The sequence below is a fragment of the Spea bombifrons genome, chromosome 5 (genome assembly GCF_027358695.1).
Source record: "Spea bombifrons isolate aSpeBom1 chromosome 5, aSpeBom1.2.pri, whole genome shotgun sequence".
NCBI lineage: Eukaryota > Metazoa > Chordata > Amphibia > Anura > Pelobatidae > Spea > Spea bombifrons.
This window is the reverse complement of record NC_071091.1, coordinates 66,512,308-66,536,551: the sequence shown is the minus strand read 5'-3', so window position 1 is coordinate 66,536,551 and position 24,244 is coordinate 66,512,308. Positions and strand designations below refer to the sequence as shown.

The following is a 24,244-nucleotide window of genomic DNA, read 5'->3' as shown; positions in this document are numbered from 1 at the left end:
TATATAAGGAATACACACCGCACATTATAGCTATAAGCAGTGTATTTTAATAGAATACCTATATAATAATAAATATCTAGACTGCTGGCTGGGACATTGTGTAATGTGCGTGTTGACACACAGCTGCGTGACGTCAGTGCCGGGAGAAGCTGTATGGCAGCCCGTGGACTGCGTGTGCGTGTCACGCAGCCTAGCGATTGTGTGGAGCGCTGGATGTGTCACACTGAGCTGTCCTGTGGGCGGCTCCACCAGCTTCCTGTGCCGTGTTATGTGTGCTCTGCTCGGCCCCCGTGTGGTTGTGTCTTGTGTTGTTGTGCGGTGTGTCATGTCGTCTCCTCCTCTCCTCAACCCTCTGCTCGGGGTATCCCCGGGTCTCCTCCTCCCCCGGGACCAGCCGCCCCGAGCCTGGAGCCCCCGCGACAAGTGCAGCTACCTTGGCCTGTCCCACGGCAACCTGCGTGTCCACTACAAAGGTCAGCAGTGGGATCCGTGGCGGCGGCGGGGGAGGGGGTAGTGGGGTCCTTCAAGGGGAAGACAGAGGGAGGAGGTTGTTATGTTTGTTAGAACAGACGGGAGGGGGCTGTTGGGGCAAGCCGGGTGGGGGGGCAGAGTGGCAGGCCTGGAGTGACAGGGTAGAATTCGGTGGGGGGGAGGGGGCTGCTGAGGTGTCCGTCATTTTGTGTTGTTTTTCCCTTTTAAACCCTGTTAGCGATGGTTGTTGTTCTCTGTGCCTGGGCGGTTGGCTGGGCCCGATAACCTTACTGCTGCAGTGCCTAAGCACCTCCCAGCGCAGGGCTTCCCAGTATTTACATCCCTTTGTTGGGAATAACTGCTGTATCCCTGCTGGATTTAGGGAGTCGCTCTGGCCCCGGACCCTCACCTTATATAGATGTGTCTTGTCTCTCAGGCTTGGTTTTTTTTACCCAGGGAGTCACCCCAGTAATCCTTTGTCTACCTCCATTGTAATATTGCCCTCATAGAGCGCCAACATCGTCCGAGGCGCAGTACGCTGCACATTTCCGCTTACAAATAAACGGGGACAGTAAGTTTAGTCGCTGCGAGGAATGGGTTTGTAAAGCCGTAGTCTATAGGAATAGATACAAAAACAGGAGTTGGGCAACAAAATGTATTTTTGTGCAATGGGGGAGGTATGTAAAAAATAACTGGATAAATGGAAAAACCAGACAATGTATTTTTGGTTGAAATCTGCACTAAAAAATATCATGTGTTTTTGTTTAACTAATGAAGGTGCCTGAAAAATACACATTATACTCCCTGTTTATCACCCTAGGGTTGTTATTGTGGCAAAAGGGGGGTGGCAGACTGGTTTGGGACCCCTGAGTATTATAAAATTTACCCTAGGCACCAACAAGGGGCTTATTGTTACTAGGCCTCACGCTGCTTTAGGGCCAGCTAGGAATTTGTTTTCATTCATTCTGTTGTTTTTACCATCTTGTAAGAAAATAAATTGAATTCCAGGTTTGTGTGTTTCTGACATGATACTTTCTTAAACTACCATAATAACTTATCGAGTACGGGGATTTATCAGATTGCTGGTGTCAATATTTGGAGTAGTGGCGTTATCCTCAAACTACATGAGTTATACTCGACTTTATGTAATATTGAGTATCTGTAATTTGGCCAACAAGGCCCCAAACGTTAATACAGTCTATTTAATTGTCTCTGAGAACAATAAGAGAATATGAGACACCAAGCCTCTTTTATATGTGTAAGAAGAAGAAGATGATGGTAGATAAATGGAACAGCCTTGCAGCAGAAGTGGCAGAAGCTGATACAATGAGGAAATTTGAGAACAAAACCATTTTTGTGGCACCTGGCTGTCCTAGTTTAATTTAAAATAACATTTTCAATATCATAATGGCAGGGTCTTGCTGCTTACGGCCCAAACACTGCGCTATTTGTGGCGGTAGCCGCCTTGCCTTGAAATATATCGGCTTACTATAAAAGGAACGCTATATTGCCAGAATGACTCTAGTTTTAATCCCTATGACGTCTGCTTCCAATGGCAATTTAAGAAAAAAATAAAATCTAAAAATATGGCCTTCAAAAATGGTGTGGGTTAACCTTTCTAAATAGTCTCAGGATCTTGCAAGCACAGTATTTTATGAAAGAAAAGAGACGATTCTGGACTCTTACAAAGTAGCTGTTGTTGCATAGAGCAGGGAACCTAAAATGGCTGCTTGATACCTTTTGACAAAAAAGTGCAATTGCATTAAAAAAAAAAAAAATGTAGATGCCCAAATACCTTGTGCCCCTTCCACTAGAAATGACATTTATAAAGTCCTCTCTATGGTCCCCAATCCAAAGTTCAAAGTTTTACTCCTTTATGAATGTGGGTTGTTTTACCCGGGGGAAGTTGAACACAAGTCAGGTTTTTATTGAAGAAATTCCAAGTAAAATTGCAAAAATGTGCTTGTTTTATTTGACATCTTTACTGTTGTTTTTGTTTTGTTTACATATTCATAATAAATGGGAGACTATACAAAAAGTTTTATCAACAGGAAGCCCTAGCTGTCCTTGGAAGAAAGAAAGAAAAATCAAACAACACCCCCCCCATAATTTGTGTGGGTATACTAAACACATAAAAAAATTCAACAAAGATATGCTAAAACTGGCAAAGCAAGCTCTGGTCATTTAGGGTTAAAACCCGTGATAATGAAGGGATTAAACACGGTTTTGAAGATAGAAAAATTCAGTATCTTTAAAAGTGGAAATGTCAGTTTTTTTAAATATATGTGTGTGTGTATATGTAAAAAAACACCTCTCTTCTGTTGTGCTTCATAGCGGGAGCTTCCATCTTGCATCACATATTTTAACTCCTTCCTGCCATCATGACACTTTGATATAAAAAAGATGGTTTGGGAAATCGTGCTAAAGGTTGTGGTTTACATTCCTGTGCACACAGCTACCTCACAGTGCAGGTTATTGCCTTGTACCGAGGGCAGTCCGCAGGAACTAATAGTGCTATTAGTCACTAGTCTTGAATGTTTAAGTTAAGCAAAAATGGCTGCATGTTAGTAAGTGATCTATTTTAAGATTAGCTGGCCAGATCACAGGTAAAATTGATAAACATGCAGCCCTTATACCAAGTGAGCCTGGGGCAAGCTTTGTCCTCATGTCTGCTCACCCAACCCAATCATGCCTGAGTGCAAGTGATGTTGGAGGTCTGTGTAGTGGCAGCAGACACAAACCTCTCCACTAATGATTAGTCTTTCACATTCTGCATGCTGATTGCTGATGCTTACCGCTGTATGATGTCATATCCCGGTGCTCTGCAAAAGCATGTGACGCACAGGCCCAGAGAAAGGACACATTAGTGGAGATTTGTGCTGGCTGCTGTCTAGAAGGTCCATTGAACAGCTGATGTGGGCCCTCAAGGTAACCCTGGACACAGGCCTCATTTTCTGTGTGTTAAAGAAGGCCCTCCACCATAGATGCAAAAATTTGTTGAAATGTGTATTTTACTGCCTTTGTACCATTGTATACGGTTTGTTGGTTTATGCATATTGAAATGGTAATCATAGTACTATCTGTATCTTTTGGGGGGAAAAATATTTATATAAATTGTGGGTGCACTTAAAATAAAAGGGGGACTGTGATTGAACAAACACACAGTAAAAATGCTAAAAATAATCCGTATCTTGGGTTACGATATACTTTCAGAAATGAAGAGGTTAAATGTGTACGCTGTCCTCGTATTTGTGATAATCACTGTATAGAGGAACTGCACAACTGTGAACAATCTCCATCACGTACAGTCTACTAAAACAATTAGAAAAGAACCCAGGAAGAATTTTATAAATTTAAGCATCTTGAAATTGAATATTAAATGAAGATAGTTACACAGGTGTTTGTTTTTCAGTGCTGGTTACAGTTTCTTTAGAGCAGATCAGCCACATTTCCCAAATTCTCCAATTTGAAGTTCAGTACATTAAATGCAGACAAACAATATGGCGGCAGATGCCTGATTAAAAAGAAAAAAGGCATTCAGTGACACAAAGTCGACCATAGGAGGCACTGTGACAGTTTACAAGCGCCATTGAGAGAGATTTTGTCTCTCAAGTTAGCGGCGCCCAGTAAAAAATAAACACATTTCCAAGAGGGTCTCTCCAGCCCCTCCTGAGAACACTGGGCCCTGGTATTTTTTTTTTTTCTTTCATGCTTATTGTACTTCAGGTATGAATTTATTGCTCCTGGTAAATGTCACTGTCGAACAACATACCAATGTTCAGCTACACCTCCTGATAGTGATACCACACATGCCTAGCTCTGTGCCACCGTGATTTTTGGGAAGATACAGGGCTAATTTTAGCGCTTGCTTATAAAAATAAACTATGGAGTTTTTTTTGTTTTTTTTTTTTACATTTTGTTGGAACTGGGTGGTTCCTCTGATGGTGACCTCACTGGATAGTTATCTTTACATGTTACCACATTTATTATTATTTGTAACTATTTTTATTTTATTATTAAAGCTGAGCTCCATTGACTTGCATGGTTGAATTTTTTTTTTTTTTTTTTATGGGTGCTGCCATCTTGTGAGAGGCAAGAGCTCTCGCAGTGGCGCCTGGGCCTGCTCTCCAGACTTAAAACTGCACAGACCTTAAGGAGTTAAACTAAACATCCCTCAAGCAACTGGAGTGATTCAATAACATATTGAAGTACATTATGGGCATTTATGGGCAGGGTCCTCCTCACTGTCAGGCTGAGTTGTCATGTGATGCACTTATTATGTCCTGTTTACACATTGTGCAGTGCTGCAGGATATGATGGTGCTATATAATTCAATAAATAAAAGTGCAATTTATGTGCAGTTTTGATTAATCTAGTTAGATAAAAGCTGATAAAAGACAGATCCGCTACAGAATAGTATGCAATTGTGATCCTTCATGAAGTAGCTGTCACCAAAGTACGCTGCTTGTACTGTGTACAAATGTTTAGATCATTTAAAAATCTATTTTTATTTCTCAGTCTAAAAAAAAAAATGGACAGCATGCATAGGAATAAGTGGTAGATCATGTTCCGTTTAAAAATACTTTGTATGAAACAGTCATAACAGACAGAATTTATTAACAGCCTATGAGCATATGAACTGTTTGAAACTCATTTAACAAATTCAACTGTATAATAAAAAGTTACACATTTTAAAATTCTATACACTATTTAAATTCACACAATGTTTTTGTATTAACCTGAACACTCTCCCCATGGGGAAAAAAAGTCTTATCTTCCTTTTCTCAGGGTCTACATGATTGCTTTCAAAGTGAAAATCATAAAGTAAACTACATAAAATTCTGGGGGGAAATGTCATCTTAAATTACAGATGAACGTATTAGTAATATTTTGGGAAACGGATAAACGGATCTTTGTTGTTTTGGTTACACTTTTTCATTTACCTATAATCTTCCATGGTGCTTATTCAAAAAGCACATGGCACATCTTTTACCCCTTCTCTGTGGAATAACATGAACAAAGTGCATTTGTATCATTATTGCCCTTACAGAGTAGGCAAATGCATTGTTTGAATAGAGAAAAATAATGTTTTGTGGACTCTGACTTGCCATGTTAAAGAAGAGAGAACACAAGGTGCAATGTAGTTTGCTCACCGACCAAGATAATCAACTTGTTCCCTTTTTTTAGTTGAGCTTCTTTGATGACCGCATTGTCTGTTCTGATGGCTGTTTTGGTTCCAACTCCTTGACATCACTATACATATTGTGAAACTATAGGAATTTTAACCAGTGACCCAGGATATGGAATATATTGCACCTATCCTTGTAGCTGCCAGGTGGTTTTGGGTTCGCTGTAATCTCTACCTCCATATGAACATCAGATTCCTACCTGCTCAAGACACACCTGGGGCTTATTCCACCCAGGGTTGCTTCCAGCTATTGTTGCTGGAGCATTGTTTCCTGACCCTGTGTTGTTTCTCTGGTTTTGCCCCCTCCTCTGGCTTTGGACAGGGAACCTCTTTTGTACCTTGTTCCGACGACTGTGATTTTCTGGATTTTGACCATTGGGTGGACTTTGGTTATTCGTTTTGGATTGTCGTTCAGCAGTGTGCACTTGTTCCCACTCAATGTATGACTCCAGTCTCCTGATGTCGTCAGGACTGCTGTTACCAGCAAACACATTATGAGGGTCCAACCCCAGGGAGAGCTTTATTGATCCTGTATTTTTTCACATATTGAATTAAGCATTCAACCGGACTAACGCAATCCTTCTTGCTGGGCAAACTTGTTTTGGCAATTTATTATGAATAGTGAAATTCAGGGAGTTAAAACCACAACTCTCTTATAGTAAACAACCATAGACTAAACATTCATCTCTGGGTACACCTGCCCCAGAACATATTGGAAAAAACCCTCCTGGCCTGACTTTTACAATTACAGTTTTGGCAGTACTTGTTGAGCCATATAGTTCACCACTAGAATAACAATATAGTCTATTTTTTTGCACCAGCTCATTGCAACTAACAGCTGCAGTAAGATACAGTAGTAGGATTTGTGAGGGCCTTGTAAAAAATATTTGAGTTTTAACCCAGGCACGTCACAGAAATTTAGGGTTAAAGGTACAATTAATACTATTAATATTATGTATTTAAGCATTAAGCACAAGGCATCAATTTTCACAGAGGCTGCTAAAATCACCAAGGTACAGCTGTACGCTTACCGTATATTCCGGCGTATAAGACGACTGGGCGTATAAGACGACCCCCAACTTTTACAGTCCAAATATAGAGTTTGGACTATACTCGCCGTATAAGACTACCCCTCTACCCAGCATACAACAACCAGCCAATCACGGCAAGCGATGTACCTTACCGGTGATTTGCTGGTTGATTTGCTGACATATACATACATGCACTGCCCTTACACACACACACACACACACACATATATAATATATATATCTATATATATATCTACACATATGCCTGTCCATACATATACACTTATACACTGCCCTCACCACACACCCCTGCCTTTACACACACATGTATATGTATATGTATATATATATATATATATATATATATATATATATATATATATACACACACACACACACGTATGTATATATATACATATATATACACACGTGTGTGTGTGTGTATATCTCCCCCCTTTGTCCCTTTCTCCCCATCTCTTACCTTATCTTCTGTCTTCTTTCTTCCATCCAGTTGTGGGAGCCCGATGTCTGGCACTTCAGACCTCGGCTTCCCTGCTCTCTAATCACTACGCGCCGGCTATTGATGCCGGGCGCCGGGACATGACGTCATCCCTGCGCTCGGCATCAATAACCGGCGCCTAGTGATTAGAGAGCAGGGAAGCCGAGGTCTCAAGTGCCAGACCTCGGGCTTCCCTGCTCCCTCATCACTACGCGCCGGCAATTGATGCCGGGCGCCGGGACATGACGGCATCCCTGCGCTCGGCATCAATAGCCGGCGCGTAGTGATTAGAGAGATTGGTGGCTTCGTGGGAACCTCCGGCTTGGTAAGTACCCGGCGTATAAGACGACCCCCCCCCTTTTAAGAAGATTTTTTGGGGTTAAAAAGTCGTCTTATACGCCGGAATATACGGTAAGTTCTTTGTAGGCCGCGTTGCGAGAACAGTATTTAAAAAGACTTGATGGTCTCCACCGAGTAAAGAAGTATCTTGTTATATTTCACTTTGTCATCCACTAAAAAGGGCTCGCTGTCTGCATGCGTTCTTCATTTTGTAGGATAAATGGACATTTGGTAATTCAGTCACAAGGTGAAAAGTCCCTGCTTGGTTTAACTACTGAACCACAGAGAACTGGAAGTGACTGAATCATGATACAGTGACGTTTCATCAAAACCTGCAAATCCTAATAACTCAACCGACGAACTTCATTTTTCTTGTGTGCTATATGTGTCTACTTATTACCAAGTGTACAACATTAACAATTTATATATACCACATAGCGCATTGCCCCATAAGGATATCTGAGTGCAAAAATACAGGGACCTGGTCGGTAGAAACCAGTCAAAATAAAAGTGCATTACATAAGGAGCATGAGAGTAGCTGAGATCAAGGGGGAGAGACCGATAGATGACCAAGGGCTGCTTGTTCAAAAAAAAAAAAAGATGAATGTGTTAGGGGTGAGGATTTTAAGGAAAGAGAATGGATACCATAGTGCACCTTGAGGAGCCCACAGGACAGGTGTAGTAAGCTAAAGTTACAGGTGGGGAGACTGCAAAGCAGTTTGTGGTTGCCCTTTTATTACTAAGTGGCCAGATAATATCTGTACCAGGACACCCAGTACTAGAGCCCTGCGCAGGGCTGTTTTTTAAATCGTGCACCTGCTGAATTTCTGACAATCCCGCCCCCTGCCGCAACACGTGTCCAATCCCGGCCCCTGCCGCAACATGTGTCCAATCCCGGCCCCTGCCGCAACATGTGTCCAATCCCGGCCCCTGCCGCAACATGTGTCCAATCCCGGCCCCTGCCGCAACATATGTGTCCAATCCCGGCCCCTGCCGCAACATATGTGTCCAATCCCGCCCCCTGCCGCAACATATGTGTCCAATCCCGCCCCCTGCCGCAACATATGTGTCCAATCCCGCCCCCTGCCGCAACATATGTGTCCAATCCCGCCCGCTGCCGCAACATGTGTCCAATCCCGCCCCCTGCTGCAACATGTGTCCAATCCTGCCCCCTGCCGCAACATATGTGTCCAATCCCGCCCCCTGCCGCAACATATGTGTCCAATCCTGCCCACCCCCTTACCTGAACTGCAGATTTCCTGTGCAGTCCCGCAAGGCTGCCTTTGCGTCGCTCCCTCACAGCGTCTCTTCTCCTGTTCCACCCAGGAACACAGCGGAGTCACGGGAATTTGTCACTTCAAGTGACTCCGCTGTGTTCCTGGGCGTAACAAGTGAAGAAATACTGTGTGGGAGCAATGCGAAGGCAGCCTTGCGGGAGTGCGCAGGATTACTGGGACCCGCAGATACATTATCTGACTGCCCACTCCCGCCTGCAACACCCCAAAAAGCGCCCCCAAGTTTTTTGATGGGTCCCGTGGGACCCGCATCCGGATGCAGTTCTCTACTGTGTACACCAAAGAGCTGTTTTGTTTCAGCTTCCTGTCAGACGTATAGTCACACACATGTACATAATAAATACTGGTATATAATACAAATATAATGATATATAATGCCATAAAGTTTCCACACAAAATGTCAATGTCTGGGTAGTGGCGGTTACCTGCATTTTTTATTTTCCTAATTTGTGTCCTCTTTTGAACCGTACAAACCTACATATGAGTGTTGACTGATATGTGCTTTTCTTAGTACATCTTACAGAGTAATTCCAATGTGTTTACCTCTATTACAGGTCATGGAAAAACCTCAAGAGATGCTGCTTCGGTGCGAGCCACGCACCCTATTCCGGCATCTTGTGGAATATATTACTTTGAAGTGAAAATTATCAGTAAAGGGAGAGATGGGTAAGTACATTTAGACTCAATTGCATGTTATCCTGCTAATCGGGCTAGCATGCCGCGGGCACGAACAAATGCTAGCCGAATTCAAGCTGCCACTTGCTGTGTTTTTTAGCGGACAATTTTTTTTCCCCCCTAGTATTTAAAAAAAATAAAATAAAAAAAAAAAAAAAAGCACTCTGACACACATTACCTTGTAGAAGTATTCAGATGCTTTCATGCAAATAGTACATGTTTTATTCTGTAAGATTTATTTATCAATAGAACATTGTGTCCCAACAGGCAAAAATGCTCAATCTTTAATTGAGATATGTCAAATAAAAGCACACAATATAAAAATATAAACATTTGAGTCATCCTCGCCCAATAGTATATACTCCCATATTAGCCTACATTCTAGAATTCAGCTAGAGCTAATGCTTAGGGCGCAGCATCAGTTTCCCCCAAAATAATAAACATATCAGTTTGACAAAAATTCCCGAGCACTAGAAATGCTTAAGAAACACTTGTACATATTGGAAAGGATTCCAATGAACCAAGTAAGCATGTGTTTCGCCGCTTTGTAGCACTGATTCACTCAAGTGCCAAAAGGTCTTTTTTGGAGGATGGCAATAAAGAAGCTGTAACTCGAAAAGTACAAAAAATTGTCAGGGCAATAATCCTAAGAAAAAGACTTAAGCTACGTCTGAGTAGCTCAACAACAAAAGATGAGTGTCATGGAGTGACCCAATCTAAATCCTGATCTCACTGAGAATCTTTGGCAATATCTGAAAACTGTGGTCCACAAGTGACATTCAGCCAACATGAACAAGATGAATGGACCAAAATAACTCTTTCAAATATTGATCTACTAACATGTATTTGTTTTGTTTTTTATTTGAATATTTTTTAACAAAATAAAACCAGTTAGTAATTGAGGTTCTATTATTTTAAAATAATTGTTGTTTGTAGCTTATAGGAGAAATGGTGAGGGGCTGGAATATTTTATATTTTTTTGTATTATGGTGTTATCTGGTGAATCGGGTGTAAGTTCCTCTGGGGCGGAAAGTTCCCAGCCTGCTCCTGCTTTATGGGGGAGAGAGCTCGGAGTGCCTCCTGGTCCAGTAGATCGACAGAAATCGTATAATGGCGTAGTTTAGAAATAATGTGTTCTTGATGCATTTCTCCTCGGGTCTATTGTAAGGTAATGCATTTTCAAATAGAACTGAAGCACATGTTTGTTTTTCCCGTTTGCAAACTCTGTAACATGGTACATTACACGTGACTGCGAGGAAGTAAATAAGAAAACAACCCCAGTGACCGATTTTACTGCTTTTATATCTCGTTTTTTTTATATAAACAGTTTGCATACATCATCAAATTTTGATTTTTAAAGCCCAATCAAATAAAGTGTTAACGTAACATACGTTTGCAGTAATTACATATGTTTATGGAAAAACAAGGTTAGCAAGAGGAGCCCATTGTCCTGGGCGTACAATAATTCTTCTAGTTCTTTCATGTACTGCTGAACCCAGTATATTTTTGACTACGTTATCTAGTGGCTGTGCCCTGCAGGAATGACCTGGACTGTATATGTTTCACTAGAAGCTACGGAAAGGACAGCCCTGTCAGCTTGGTTGTGTTTTCAGCGTGCTGCGCTACGTTAAATTAATGGCCCAATTGTGTTTTTTAACTTTACTCTGTGTCGTGGGTGACGTTGTTTCTGTGTGATTGCATCACGCCAAGTGTGAAAGCCAACAGAATGTGAAGACGTTCGTCTACGGGCGTGTTAATTGATTCATCTGATTATACTACAGGGCGTACCATTAGGTTATTTTTATTACTGTATTTTTAGCAGTAGGCATGAATATATTTAGTATTTGGGTAATCTGTGTTTGCCATTTAAACAGTGATATAGAATTTTTTCTCCAACTGTTCCGCAACTAGTTGGCCGAGGTGCTTGATTGATTTTTCTCAGCCCTTTTTATTTTTGAAGTTTTTTTTTTTTGTCTTTTTGAGAAATGAGTTCAAAGGTCACCTTCTATCAGTATAGAAAATGTGACTATATTACATTGAGAAGATATCACGTAAATAGCTCAGAGAGAATGAACAAGAAAAAAGTTAATAGCAAAGGTCAGCGACATTTTTTTTCTTTGATCTCTATATGTTTATCTTAGATAAGGTGTAACTGAAAATCATACTAATACCAAAGTTGTGTATTAAAATTGTGACCTAGAAGAATAGAGAGGTACACAAAATCAAGACGGGACAGTAATGTTTTCAAACAAAATCCTGAGCGTTCATTTTCTTCCCCCCACAGATACATGGGCATCGGGCTCTCTACCCAGGGTGTCAACCTGAACAGGCTTCCCGGTATGTGCCATAACCTGAAACGTGTAATGCCATTAATAGCGATTATCATGTGGAACGTTGGCGAATGAGTCACTTTCTACAAATAGGCCGTGACCGAGGCTCGTTGGAATGTATCCCTGTGAGATGTATTGTTTTTGGGAGTGGGACTTTGCATGCCTCGACATGTCTTCCATGAACAGGCCCCTACGTCCATCCTGCTCATGCATACAGACAAATCACTTGTGATGGCATAAATCAAGAGCCAAACAGTCTTTGAGTTTATCATATTCTGCTGTATGTGATATTTGCTTTATATAAAATATATAATTTTTTTGCTGCTGGTATAGAGGGTAACGTGGGAAGTCCACCATGGGACATTAAAGCGCATCTGTTTTTCTGTTTGAGATTAAGATGAACATTTGCAGCCCGAGTTGGGTAGATGAGTGAGAAGATTATTAACTCTAAATATTACACTCGTACTGCAAGATATAATATATACATATTTTTTTTTACCATTTATTTAAAAAATAATTTGGCTTTGTATTATGCTGCTTGGGCATTAAAATACAATGAGAAAAATAAGAAGGTTTCATGTTACTGCTTAATTTTTAATATAGGGATTACAGATATATGCTGTTTATTCTTGTAATATTGGTATTTTCCATATATAGTTAAAATTGGTATTTTAATAATATGAATGGCAATTTGTTCCTACCCAGCACCTTAAAGAAGAATAGTTTGATGAAGAAAGCTGTTCTAAAAACCAGCAGCCACTCTTGGACATTCACTTAGTTTTTTAAACTAAATGCATAATGTATGAATAAAATAGATTTTTGTCCAGGAGTATTTTAAAGATAATAACCGGCACAGCAAGAGGTAAAATACATTCTTGGGGGTGATTACAAATATGTCATTTTTACTAATGTGTTTTTTTTTGTTTTTTCTGCGGCCGTCTGTTACTTTCCATCTGAAAACTCAAAGGTTGGGATAAGCACTCCTATGGCTATCATGGAGACGATGGACATTCATTCTGTTCCTCTGGAACCGGACAGCCTTACGGGCCGACTTTTACAACTGGCGATGTCATTGGCTGCTGTGTGAACCTAATTGACAATACTTGCTTCTATACCAAGAATGGCCATAGCTTAGGTAATGTAGCACATTCTGTTGTAACCTAGTAGTTAAAGTTTAGGCTTAGTTGTAAATATACTTATCTGTTTTTTGTTTAGCAGGCTTGCCTATAGTTTTTTTTTTTTTTTTAAATTATACTCGTGCTTTTTTCTAGCTTGTTGTATAGCATTTTATTTTAAACAAGTAAAAATATGTCAGGGCAATGGTGGACACACGCTCAGGAGTTGACTAGAATACAATGTAGACTAGTGAGCAGCAGGGAATACCTAAGGAGATGGGTTGAAATAAGAGCGACTGCTACTGATTGAGGGTGAATTGGGTCAGGGTGGGTGGTAGGTGGATTTCATGAAACATTGGGAAGGAGGTTGAAGCTAGAGTGGGCAGAAATGAGAAGCTTTAAAGTGTGTGTATGGGGCTGTTAAGGTAAGGGCTTTTTGAAAAGGAGTAAACACTAATTTTTTTTCTTTTTCATTTAAAAGTAACTGAAGTCATTTGTTCTTAATATATTTTTCATTGTCTTTTTAACAGGTATTGCTTTTACAGACCTTCCAGTAAGTTTATATTTTATTTCAGCATAAACTCTTGCTCCAAATGTTATATTAAACAGGCCAAACATTTGAAGACTTGAGCTACTCGTTGATTTTCGCTGCTCAGACAACATGCTAAGTTGATTCTCTTATGATAATACTAATGAAGTCCGCTCTGCAGACTTGAATTATTATGTCTGTCTAAATCATTAAGACTAAACCACTGTAGTTATTTTCCTTTAAATGTCAAGTGTGTATTAGTTTCTCATTGCATTTTGTGTTGTGCATCACCCAGTAGTTGATCTACATCGTTTTTTAGTTTTTACAAATGGCATTGTCTCTCTCTTATTTATATATAATTATATATATCCTTTATTTATATAGCGCCAACAATCTATGCAGCGCTTAATACAATACATATATTCAAGGGGGTATGACTAGACTTGACAGACTAGAATTGACAGACTAAGACAAACCGATACATTAGGTGGAGAGAGCCCTGCTCACGAGCTTACAATATATATAAGATTTTGTGTATACCCAATTATCTGCTTAGGTGTTTCTATTATCCTGTATAAGCTGCCGTAGAGGTTCATTAAAAAGCATGCTTGACAAAATCTTTTTGGCTTTTCAAAATCCTTGTTACTCTAGAAACCCGGTGGCTATATTTGAAGTTCCAGGAAAAACATACAAAAAGGCTTCATGCAGTGGTTCGCAATCTTAAAATCGTGGCACCCCTGTGAGCAATTACCTGTCCCTTTTTCATTGAATATCTTTGCCTGTGTTTTTCTCCCCAGCCAAACCTGTATCCAACTGTTGGGCTGCAAACACCAGGAGAAGTGGTTGATGCAAATTTTGGGCAGAGCCCCTTCGTTTTTGACATTGAGGATTACATTCGAGAATGGAGAACCAAGATTCAGGCCCAGATAGAAAGGTTTCCTGTTGGAGGGGAGTGGCAGTCAATAATACAGAGGTATGTGAATTAGAGCATTATTTGGCCCTGAATTTGAGCAACATTCACAGTGTTTAAGCGTTGTTGACGTAAAACTAAACAAATGTTATCGCTTCTGTAATCTGCATGGTTGTCCGTGAATCCAGTTTGCTCTGACATTCTCTATAGCGTCTTCTCTTGCGTTAGGGAGCTATAACCGTACTAAGATTATATGTATTGCATTCTATTTTTATGTATTTTGGAATTAAATGTTTAGAAAAACGTACACTTATAAGTACTGGACATACTTCCATGGATTTAATATGATTTACTAAATTGTGCTATGCTAATTTATTTTGTGCCGTTCAAAACATTTTTTGCATATTCTCTAATAGATGCTGAATTTTATACAGGTGCAATAATGTAGACTTTTTTTTCTTAGAATGGTTTCTTCATACCTAGTGCACCATGGGTATTGTTCCACAGCAGAAGCCTTCGCCAAATCCACAGACCAGACTGTGCAAGAAGAGCTAGCATCCATAAAAAACAGACAAAGTAAGAATGATTATTATTTTCTGTTAGTGCTGGCCAACTTCATTTTCGGGATTTTGTCGGACCAACAAGCTGGGGGGCTGGACCCAGCAATACTAACATAAATGCACATATACGCACACACACATTTAAAACATCCTCGCATAATCATCACAGCTTCACAGCCTTACCTTGTCTGGAGCCGTCATGTAACATCAGGTTAAGTGACCCACTACACTCTCGCCTCTGTGAGTGGGCCAGTCCAACTCAGACAGCCCCGTTTGAAGAACTTTCCCTTTCCTACTTATCTTGCTGGTCGTCAGTGGATGCAAACGAGTATATGGCAGGTAACAAGCAGCCCACAGACCAAAGTGATTTGCAGTATGAGGCCTATATAATACATTGCATAGAGAATAGCATCCCCTACTCTTGTTAGGCTGCTCTTCTTAACCATAATAATTTTTTAATATTTGCAGCTGCTACTTGACATAGCATATGGTTAACACTTTTTGGAAATTTCTAATCAGCCAAAATGATCTGTGAATTGTATTTTTGCTTTTATCATGCGAGGTGCAAAGCTAGCATTCATCTAATCTTTCATCTTTTCTTGGTGGATAGGAATTCAGAAATTGGTTTTAGCTGGAAGAATGGGAGAAGCTATTGAAACAACTCAGCAGTTATATCCAAGTTTGCTAGAAAGAAATCCTAATCTTTTCTTCACGTTGAAGTGAGTTACTTATGTTATAATAAATGGTCTGATTTACCTCACTTATTGGTAAAGAGATGCATTTCTAGACTGTGTAGTTCATAACACGTCTCTTAAGTCCTTGTATATGAAGGTCGATAACCATGTCTTCATTTATGTTCTGGTTGAAAAATCCCAGTAACCAATAAGCCACTCCAAAATTTTACTACTGGGGACTACATTATTCACTATTTTACATTAATCTCTGTTGCCCCTAAATACAGTCGATATATATTATTTTACATCCTGTAAACTGCTTACACACAAATGGGACAGTTTGAGCCTGCGGATTTATTTTATTTTTTCAGGGTGCGACAGTTCATAGAAATGGTGAATGGCACAGACAGCGAAGTAAGATGTTTAGGTGGCCGGAGTCCTAAGTCTCAGGACAGTTACACAGGTAGGCCTTGAACTAATCCACAAAAACCGATACCTGCTTAATGGTTAACGTGCATGGTTCGTGGTTCTTGTACACAAATCCTTTCAGTGTTGGTCTGGTACGCTGTGAACTGCAGTAGAAACACTATGTATTATAGATTTCTAGCTTCTTTCACTCCAGGTGATAATATATATATTTTTTAAATGTGTTGGCCATTGATTTGTGTAACTGCTCAGGTTTTTAAAAAAAATATTTAAGCATTTATGAATTGCATATTTAACGTTAAGACTGATTGTTTCGAGAATTAGTTATTTTTGCTGCCCAGTGTTTAACCAACATATACTCTCACAGTGTCTGACAACAATTGCAGTAATGGAGTGATATCCAATAAAACTCACCAGTCCAACTGCCGTAGTAAACACCTGCCTTCCAGTGTCAGTGTAACAGAACTCAACAGTATAAACATGACAATGTCACAGCAAGTGAACAACTACACCAGGTAAGACACGTTCACTGCAAGACAAGTCATCTTGAATATGTGCTAATCCAGCAGAGCAGCGTCGTGTTATCATATGGCCCAGTTGCCTTCCAACAGTGCTGACTCACCCAAAGAATATATGCTACAAAGGCATGCGATAAGCTATGGGTAGGCTTGAAACCCGCAAAGCACAATTCAGGGGCTGTACTAATACAATGTAGTTTATTCATAATACATGCTAATACATAGTAATATATATACATACATATGCTGGTGTTTTGTTTAAAGCAGGATACAGCACTGCAGAGGAAGAACCAACGCACAAAAAAACACTAGCCATATTAGTAGTGTGTATTTATTGCACTGTTATGCAAGGAAAGGTGCAGAATTTTTTTGGTTAGATGGGGGGGCCTTATTGTTGGTGACGCTGCTGATTTGTAATTATTTTTGTTTGGTTTGTCTGATAATTTGCCTATTTCTATACCTTTGGACAAACCTGTGCTGTTATATTTACCTCACCCCTTCCTGGGTGCCTCCTCTTAATGTAAGTCTATAGAATACACCTAACGTAATTGCTAGCTACTATTGACAGCTAGAACTCTTTTTTTCTTTTTAATCAGTACCTGTAGTTATTGAGTTAATTAAAAATGACAAATTCAGGAACATGTAATGATATGTGACTTTTTATGAGGAATCTGTATCACCATTTGTAGGTATCTCCTCTTCATTCTTTAAATGACCCCTTAAAGCCAGCGTTGGCCTTAAGCAGCTGCTTAACCTCCACCCTTAGGTTCCATTTTCTTCTATGTGCATGATTCAACCTTACAAAAAGGGACATGCCACTGGTTGCCAGATGTTGTGGAATTATGCTTTCTATGATTCTTCTGTTTTTCTCTTGGATGTTCCTATATTAATTTAACAGATTGCATATTATTTGGAATCTGACCTTGTCGTGCCCAATATGTATTCTTGCATTTTCAAATTTGTGAATACAATCTAAGCAAATTATAACTAACTTTTTGCTTTGCTCTCTCAGCAGTGATGTGGAGATGGAGACCGACCATTACTCCAATGGTTTTGCAGTAACCTCATCCAATGGCTTTGTGAACGGCAGCTACAAAAATGACCACGCATTGGAATGTGAAACTGAAATGGGTCTGCAGTGACATTTATACATTTCATAAGACAAAAAAACAGGACATAATCCAAACAATTTTATTTCATTTTAGACAAATAAAAGGCCCTTTTGTGTGTGGGTGTCTTGGATTTAACAGCAGAGTTAAATGAATAATCAAATAAAGTTAGTAGATATTATGTGCCGTGAGTACAGACTCAAACCACGAGAGGGTTTTTGTTGTGGTAGGACCTGTAAGAGTTCTGTCACTATCCTTTCACTATGTTCTGTTAACATGTCTTATGTCAGGCATGTCCAAAGTCCGGCCCGAGGGCCAGTTGCGGACTGATAAGGCCCCACAGTTAAGTTGCCCAAATATAGATCTGTTTTTTTGATATTAAAGGCAGAGTGATTTAACACCTGTTTAGATTTGTCATCCAAGTCACAAAATGAAAAGTATGCCGTTTGCATTTAATTTTAATGCTTCAAAAAATGTCAGGCAAAATGGTCGGCCCTCGAACATGTTCACTTAATCAAATCTGGCACTCTTCAAAAAAAAGTTTGGACATGCCTGTCTTATGTGATTGCAGAGGTTGACACAGCTCAGGTCAGACGCCAGCTGTGCGGAGGCAGCCAGGCCGCCATTGAGAGAATGATCTGTTTTGGGAGAGAGCTACAGGCCATGAGTGAGCAGCTTAGAAGAGAACGTGGGAAAAATGCCACTAATAAAAACATGCTGAAGGTATACTTTGTGCCAGTTTGGTGTTGCCACATTTTTACGCATAAGCATTTTATAGAGGCTTGCCTTAAAGTAAATAAACTAACATTTGTCTGTACCCAGTGCATGACAGAACGATTTCATGACATGAACCACTACTACTCAATAACTACTATAAACAAGTAGCTGATTTTTGTAGCTCTACTTCCATTCATGGGCCCAGATATTTCTATTTGATGAGGGAGAATTGCTCTTCGCTTCTCTTAGAGAAGCTGTACAAAAAATGAGGACTTATTGCAGGTGCATCGATTTTCAACTTTCCTTATGTTGTATTTCCTAAAACAATATGTATATTCCTGTATTTAGTACCTATTACTGTCCAGCGTGTCAAAATCAACATCCACGCGGCTGATGGCAACGGAGCGCTGCCCCATCGTGCATAGCAAACGTCTGTTAATCTTTTACTTTTTTTTTCTTTAATAGGATGCATTTAGTTTACTAGCGTATTCTGATCCCTGGAATAGCCCAGTTGGGTACCAGCTTGATCCTATACAGAGAGAGCACGTTTGCTCATCTCTTAACAGTGCAATTTTAGGTGAGTTGTCGCTAGCTGTTATAATTTATTTTTTGCAATACTCCAGTGCACCAGAATATTACACCCCTGTCTTTTTGCTATGTATATATTAATGCTAGGGCTGGCATTGGCTTCAGTCCCTTTCATTCTCGAATGTGATTGCTTCACTTTCTCAAGCTTTGCACCAAAATTATTTTTTTACTGTTACAATATTGCCTTGTTTTTAGAAATTCAAAAGAACTACCAGTTAGCAGTATTTTTATTGAGTATACGTTATATAAATTAAAAATAATGATTACTTATGTAAACTCAAAAACATGACTGATTTAACCCCTTCAGGACCGGGATTTTGATACTAACGTGTCGCTAAAGGACCGGAGCCGTTTTTGTGTTTTTGCCATGTCTTTCTTCAACTGTAATTTCTCTCTTATTAATTGGTGCACCCACACAAATCATATATTGTTTTTTTTAGGACAAGTAGGGCTTTCATTTGAAACCATATTAAGCTGGGTAGTACATTGTTTTGTTTGAAATAAACTGGAAAAAGTGGTGAAAAAATGAAAAAAACGCATTTTTTTACAGTTTTGTATACATACAAATTGTACACACATTGAACCAATGGGAAAAAATTATCCCAAATATATTCATTGAGTTGTCCTGATTTGGAAACCACCCAACATGGCCAGGATTTTCATCTATTTTGACCAGTATAGGGCAAATATTGCTAGGCATGCATCGTGTTTTTGAAATGTAATTTTTTGCAAATTTGGCATGGTAGTCTAATAACTGCAATAGTTGTCACAGATACTGATTATCCCCCCAAAATTATATGTTTATGAAAAGTAGATAAGTCAAGGTGTACAACTAGGGTCATTTTGACACTTTTCAAACAGGGATTTTATCGCCAGTTGCTGCCAAATTTTGAGGTATTTTTATATTTTTTTGGGTTTTTTTGCATATGTTGCAATGTTGCTTTAGATTTTATATTATATTTTGTATAGAATTTGTGCAACTGCAGAAAAAAACACCAAATTGTGTTCACCAACATCCCCCGGTTCCAACAAGGCCTCACATGCATGGTTCATGCATTTTTTGAGGAAGCTATGAGGGCAAAACTGGAACATGCGCATTTTCGTTTTCACATTTGGAATTTTCAGAAATTGGTTTCCTGGGCCCATATCCCATTTGGGACATTTTGGAAGCCCCCCGCTGTAAATTACCCCATAAAAGTATATATTTATGAACAGTAGACAAGTCAAGGTGTTCAACTAGGGTAGTTTTGACAGTTTTCAGCTAGCCATTTCTTCACTCGTTTCTGCCAAACTTCACAGGGAAATTATTTTATTGCGTTTTTAACGCATACATTTCAATGTTGCACTGAATTTCTTGCACACCATAAGTGCAACAGTGGAAGAAAACACCACATTTTGTTCACCAAGATCCCCTGATTCCAACAAGACCTCACATGCATGGTTCATGCATTTTTTGAGGAAGCTATGAGGGCAAAACTGGAACATGTGCATTTACATTTTTTTAAATATTTTTTTTTATCAGATTGCTTGTAAGTGACAGGTTTAGGCCGCTGACATCAATCAGGGAGACCGATCAATAATCAGCGACTTAAAATGTCACCGACAAGTGATCAGGTAATAATTATGATTATTTCATTTATTAATAATTTGTGTTTTTTCATAATTACCCTAGATGACCCCTCTCTCTTTGTAGAGCAGGGTCATCCGTGGGCTGCCATAATGATCCGATCACTCCTATTGGCCAGGAGCGATCTGATCAGCCCAGCATTTGACCTGGAAGCACCCTGGACTTTCAGGTCAGTGCTGGTATTTTTTTTATTATTATTTTTATTATTTTTTTATTATTTTTTTTATTTATTATTTTATTAGTATTTTTTTTTAAAAAATTATTTTTTAATTTTTTTTTTTTTTAACTCTTTCAATGCTGATGCTCCATTGAAGCACAGCATTGATTGATATTTAGTCCCCACAAGCTTGTGGGGACTAATATTAACCCCTGCAATGCTGCGATGGGGGTCATAAACAATCGCAGCATTGAAGGGGTTAATTGAGGAAGAGGGGGGGTAGGGGTTAACTATGGGGGGTGGGGGTGGGGGGGCTGGTCTCCACACTAATGTGGAGACCAAAGAGCCCTGTCTCCCTGTCCCTGAAGCTGCCTCTGGCAGCTGGGACACAATCTCCAGTGGACTGGAGATTGTGGGAGAGGAGTCTCTCTGATCAGCCCTACAGGGCTGATCAGAGGACTTCTGGGGGTTCGTTTTTGCTGCTGGAGGTCTGCCTGGGCTTCCAGGCAGACCACCAGTAGCAGAACCCCCTAAAAAACGGGAATTAACCCCTTCAATGCCGCGATCGCGGCATTGAATGCAGCGATCGCGGCATTGAAGGGGTTAACGCTGCACTGATGCTCTCATGGAGCGATCAGGCAGCAGGGGGGTGTTGGATCAGGCCCCCACACTTGTGTGGGGACCCATTCAACACCCCCACCCCTTCCCTGAAGCTGCCTGTGGCAGCTGAAACAGCGATTGCAGATTTTTCTGCAATCGCTGTTTCTGCCTAGAGAATCACTCCGTGGGAGTGATCGTAGGCTTGGGGGAGGGCTTAGACAGGCTGTGCTGTCTGCCCAGGACTCCTGGGCAGACGGCAGCAGCAGCGCCCCCGCGATCACCGCGATTGTGGTGATGTGGGGGCGTTTTTTGGAGGAGACGTACCTGGTACGTCCCGGTCTACCGGTGACTGTTAACCAGGAAGTACCAGGTACGTCCCGGTACGGAAGGGGTTAAAACCGTCACCAGTTGCTTGTGTATAGCCAAAACAACACACAATAAGGTTAGATGCCACAAAAGCCAAACAAAATTTCATACGCGTGTAGTGTCCATAAACTGTATCATCATCATCTTACGGGCCTACTGTATCAACATGTGTGAAGATCATTAAGTAGAGGATCATGCCTTTCTACTTACATGTACTTGTGTATTTGTATAAACTGCTCCAATGAATGAAAAATATTATGTAACATTCATTCACTTTATATTAATAATTTTGTTTTGTTTAATCCCACAGATATACACAACCTGCCAAAGCAGCCACCTCTGTCACTGGCTTTAGAACAGGCCTCACAGTGCCTGGAGATGATGGCTCAGTCAGGCATTGGTTCCTGTGCGTTTGCGAGGGTGGCCGATTATTTACACTAGCTATGCATCGGACGAATTGAGTGTTAACTCAGAGGTAGCTCTGTATGGAAATAAATACTAGACCAGCTCTACTTGTTTGGAATTCTGTTTGTTTGCACCCTTTTGAGTGTTAGAGAGATGTACTGTGCATCCCCCGTGGTGCATCGCACGTCCCCCTGACATTCAGAGGGTTACTTATTACTTTTGTAAGGCATGTCTTTATCATTAACTTTAAATGTTTTTTCTGGTTTCATTTTTTGTAAGAGGGTTTTTGTTATGTAATACTGGTTAGACATACCAGCAATAAGTTGAAATGCTGAGTAAACAACATCAAGATTAAAAAAAAAAGAGATATATACCCCTCAAGTGTAGATACACTCGGTGTTCATGCTAGTGTGCAAGCAGATATGCTTTTACACCGGCTCTGCATTTTTATCTTAATTTTATTTTGTTTTTATTTTGGGGGATCCTTAAGAAGCATGTCTAAGCTTTGCTGCTGGAACAAAGAAATCCAGCGATTGAAAATGTTAGTCATTATGATGCAGTCTGTGGTCACCAGGATTTGATGGCCAATGTATAACTATTGTGAATGTGCACACACTGTATTCATAGACTGGGTCTGGACAGCACTGAGCTGATTGTGGTACTTGTGTATGTTCATTTAGCATGTCTGACCGGTAAACATCTGCCATAAATGTGACTCCCAACCTTTTTGGTGGTTGGCAGTACTGGAAGTAGGTTTCCAGTATGGCACAGGTTACCATCCCCTGCTAAGTGCATAATAAAAGGCAGACCCTCATGTATTGAACGCATAATACACTGCCTGTCCTATAAATCTTTAGCTGTAACAGTGCAGGGTATTTTTTGCAATGCGATCTTGATACAGTCAGCTTTAGCACTTGTTCCTTAGTGGGCTGCATCAGTGGTTTTTAACTCTTCTGTAATGACAACATTTCTGTAACATATCAACACGGCAGCCCTGTTTAATACCATGTGAGCAGCGTTTCTCTGTAGGACTGCATTGCATTATATTCAGTGACGATCAATGTATGTTTAAACCTTTATAGGAAATAACCAAATACTCAGTCTATTTCCAGGTATCTTAATTTCAACTTTGTACACTTTAATTTTTAAGTGCTAAAAAAAGAAAAATGTAACTGTACTTAAATTAATCATCCAATAAAGATTTAATTCTAGATGCATTTTTTCTTTTTTGTTTTTAGGGACATGGGTGTATGTTTTAGAATTGGAATGTATGTGTGTGTGTTTGGGGAACAAAGATGGCACAGACAGGCTGTTTGGGGGCACTGACAAGTTGCTGAAAAAGATGACAATCGGGGGTCAAAGATGGCTCATACAAGAAACTTGGAGGCTATGATGGCATTGATAAGATGGTTGGGGGGGTGACACTGTGGGACATGTTCCTAGTGTCTGACTGTGACTCTCCAAAAGGCTTTTATTTTTACATTTAAAACCATTCGGTATTAGATTTACTTTGATGTTTTTGAGTTATTGTCCTGCTGCATATATAACTTCTACTGAGCTTCAACTGACATTGTCCTGTATGATACCTTGTTAAATTTGGGACTTCATTGTCCTCTTGCTGAAGGCAAGCTGCCCTCCACCATACTTTACCACTGGGATGATTTTATGTGGGCATGTAGTGCTACGTGTTCAAACAATTTAGCCTTAGGTTCATCAGTCTAAAAGACATTTGCCCAGCATTGTTGGGGAGTGTCAGGGTGCTCTTTGGCAAACTTCAGCTGAACAGCATTGTTAAATTGGAGAGCAGCAGCAGCTTCCTTCTTGCTGTCCTGTCATGGACTAAATGCTTGTTCTGTTTTGCATACGGTAGACTCATGTTTTCCAGTTCCAAGGATTCCTTTGAGCCTTAAACTGTTACTCTACTCTACCTCATTACACATTCTGCCCTTGGAGTCGTCTTGGCTGGGCTCCCACTTTTTTCTGTGGACTGATGAATACTCTGACATTACTGCTTTGTCATTAAGGGGTTAACCCTTTCCAGCTTTACGCTTTTATTCTTGAGATTTACTGAGATTTCTTTTTGTGTGTGGCATGATTCAAATCAGCAGATGCCTC

General features: G+C 40.1%; 1 protein-coding gene across 1 annotated transcript; it reads left to right on the top strand.

The window, feature by feature from the left end:
• Nucleotides 1-217: 217 nt before the first annotated feature.
• On the top strand, nucleotides 218-23,340 carry RANBP9 (RAN binding protein 9). The gene is made up of 14 exons (XM_053466856.1): nucleotides 218-473; nucleotides 9,378-9,489; nucleotides 11,783-11,835; nucleotides 12,796-12,963; nucleotides 13,474-13,496; nucleotides 14,270-14,445; nucleotides 14,846-14,958; nucleotides 15,553-15,661; nucleotides 15,988-16,079; nucleotides 16,410-16,557; nucleotides 17,573-17,691; nucleotides 18,241-18,392; nucleotides 18,852-18,963; nucleotides 22,035-23,340. Exons 1-14 carry the CDS (start codon nucleotides 269-271, stop codon nucleotides 22,163-22,165), a joined length of 1,713 nt encoding a protein of 570 aa, XP_053322831.1. The 5' UTR covers nucleotides 218-268; the 3' UTR covers nucleotides 22,166-23,340.
• Nucleotides 23,341-24,244: the final 904 nt, after the last annotated feature.

Coding starts and splice junctions, on each gene's coding strand:
- RANBP9 (XM_053466856.1), top strand. CDS start 269: ATGTGTGCTCTGCTCGGCCCCCGTGTGGTTGTGTCTTGTGTTGTTGTG. Junction 12,964..13,473: donor CAAGAATGGCCATAGCTTAG/GTAATGTAGCAC, acceptor TCTTTTTAACAG/GTATTGCTTTTACAGACCTT. Junction 13,497..14,269: donor TTGCTTTTACAGACCTTCCA/GTAAGTTTATAT, acceptor TTTTCTCCCCAG/CCAAACCTGTATCCAACTGT.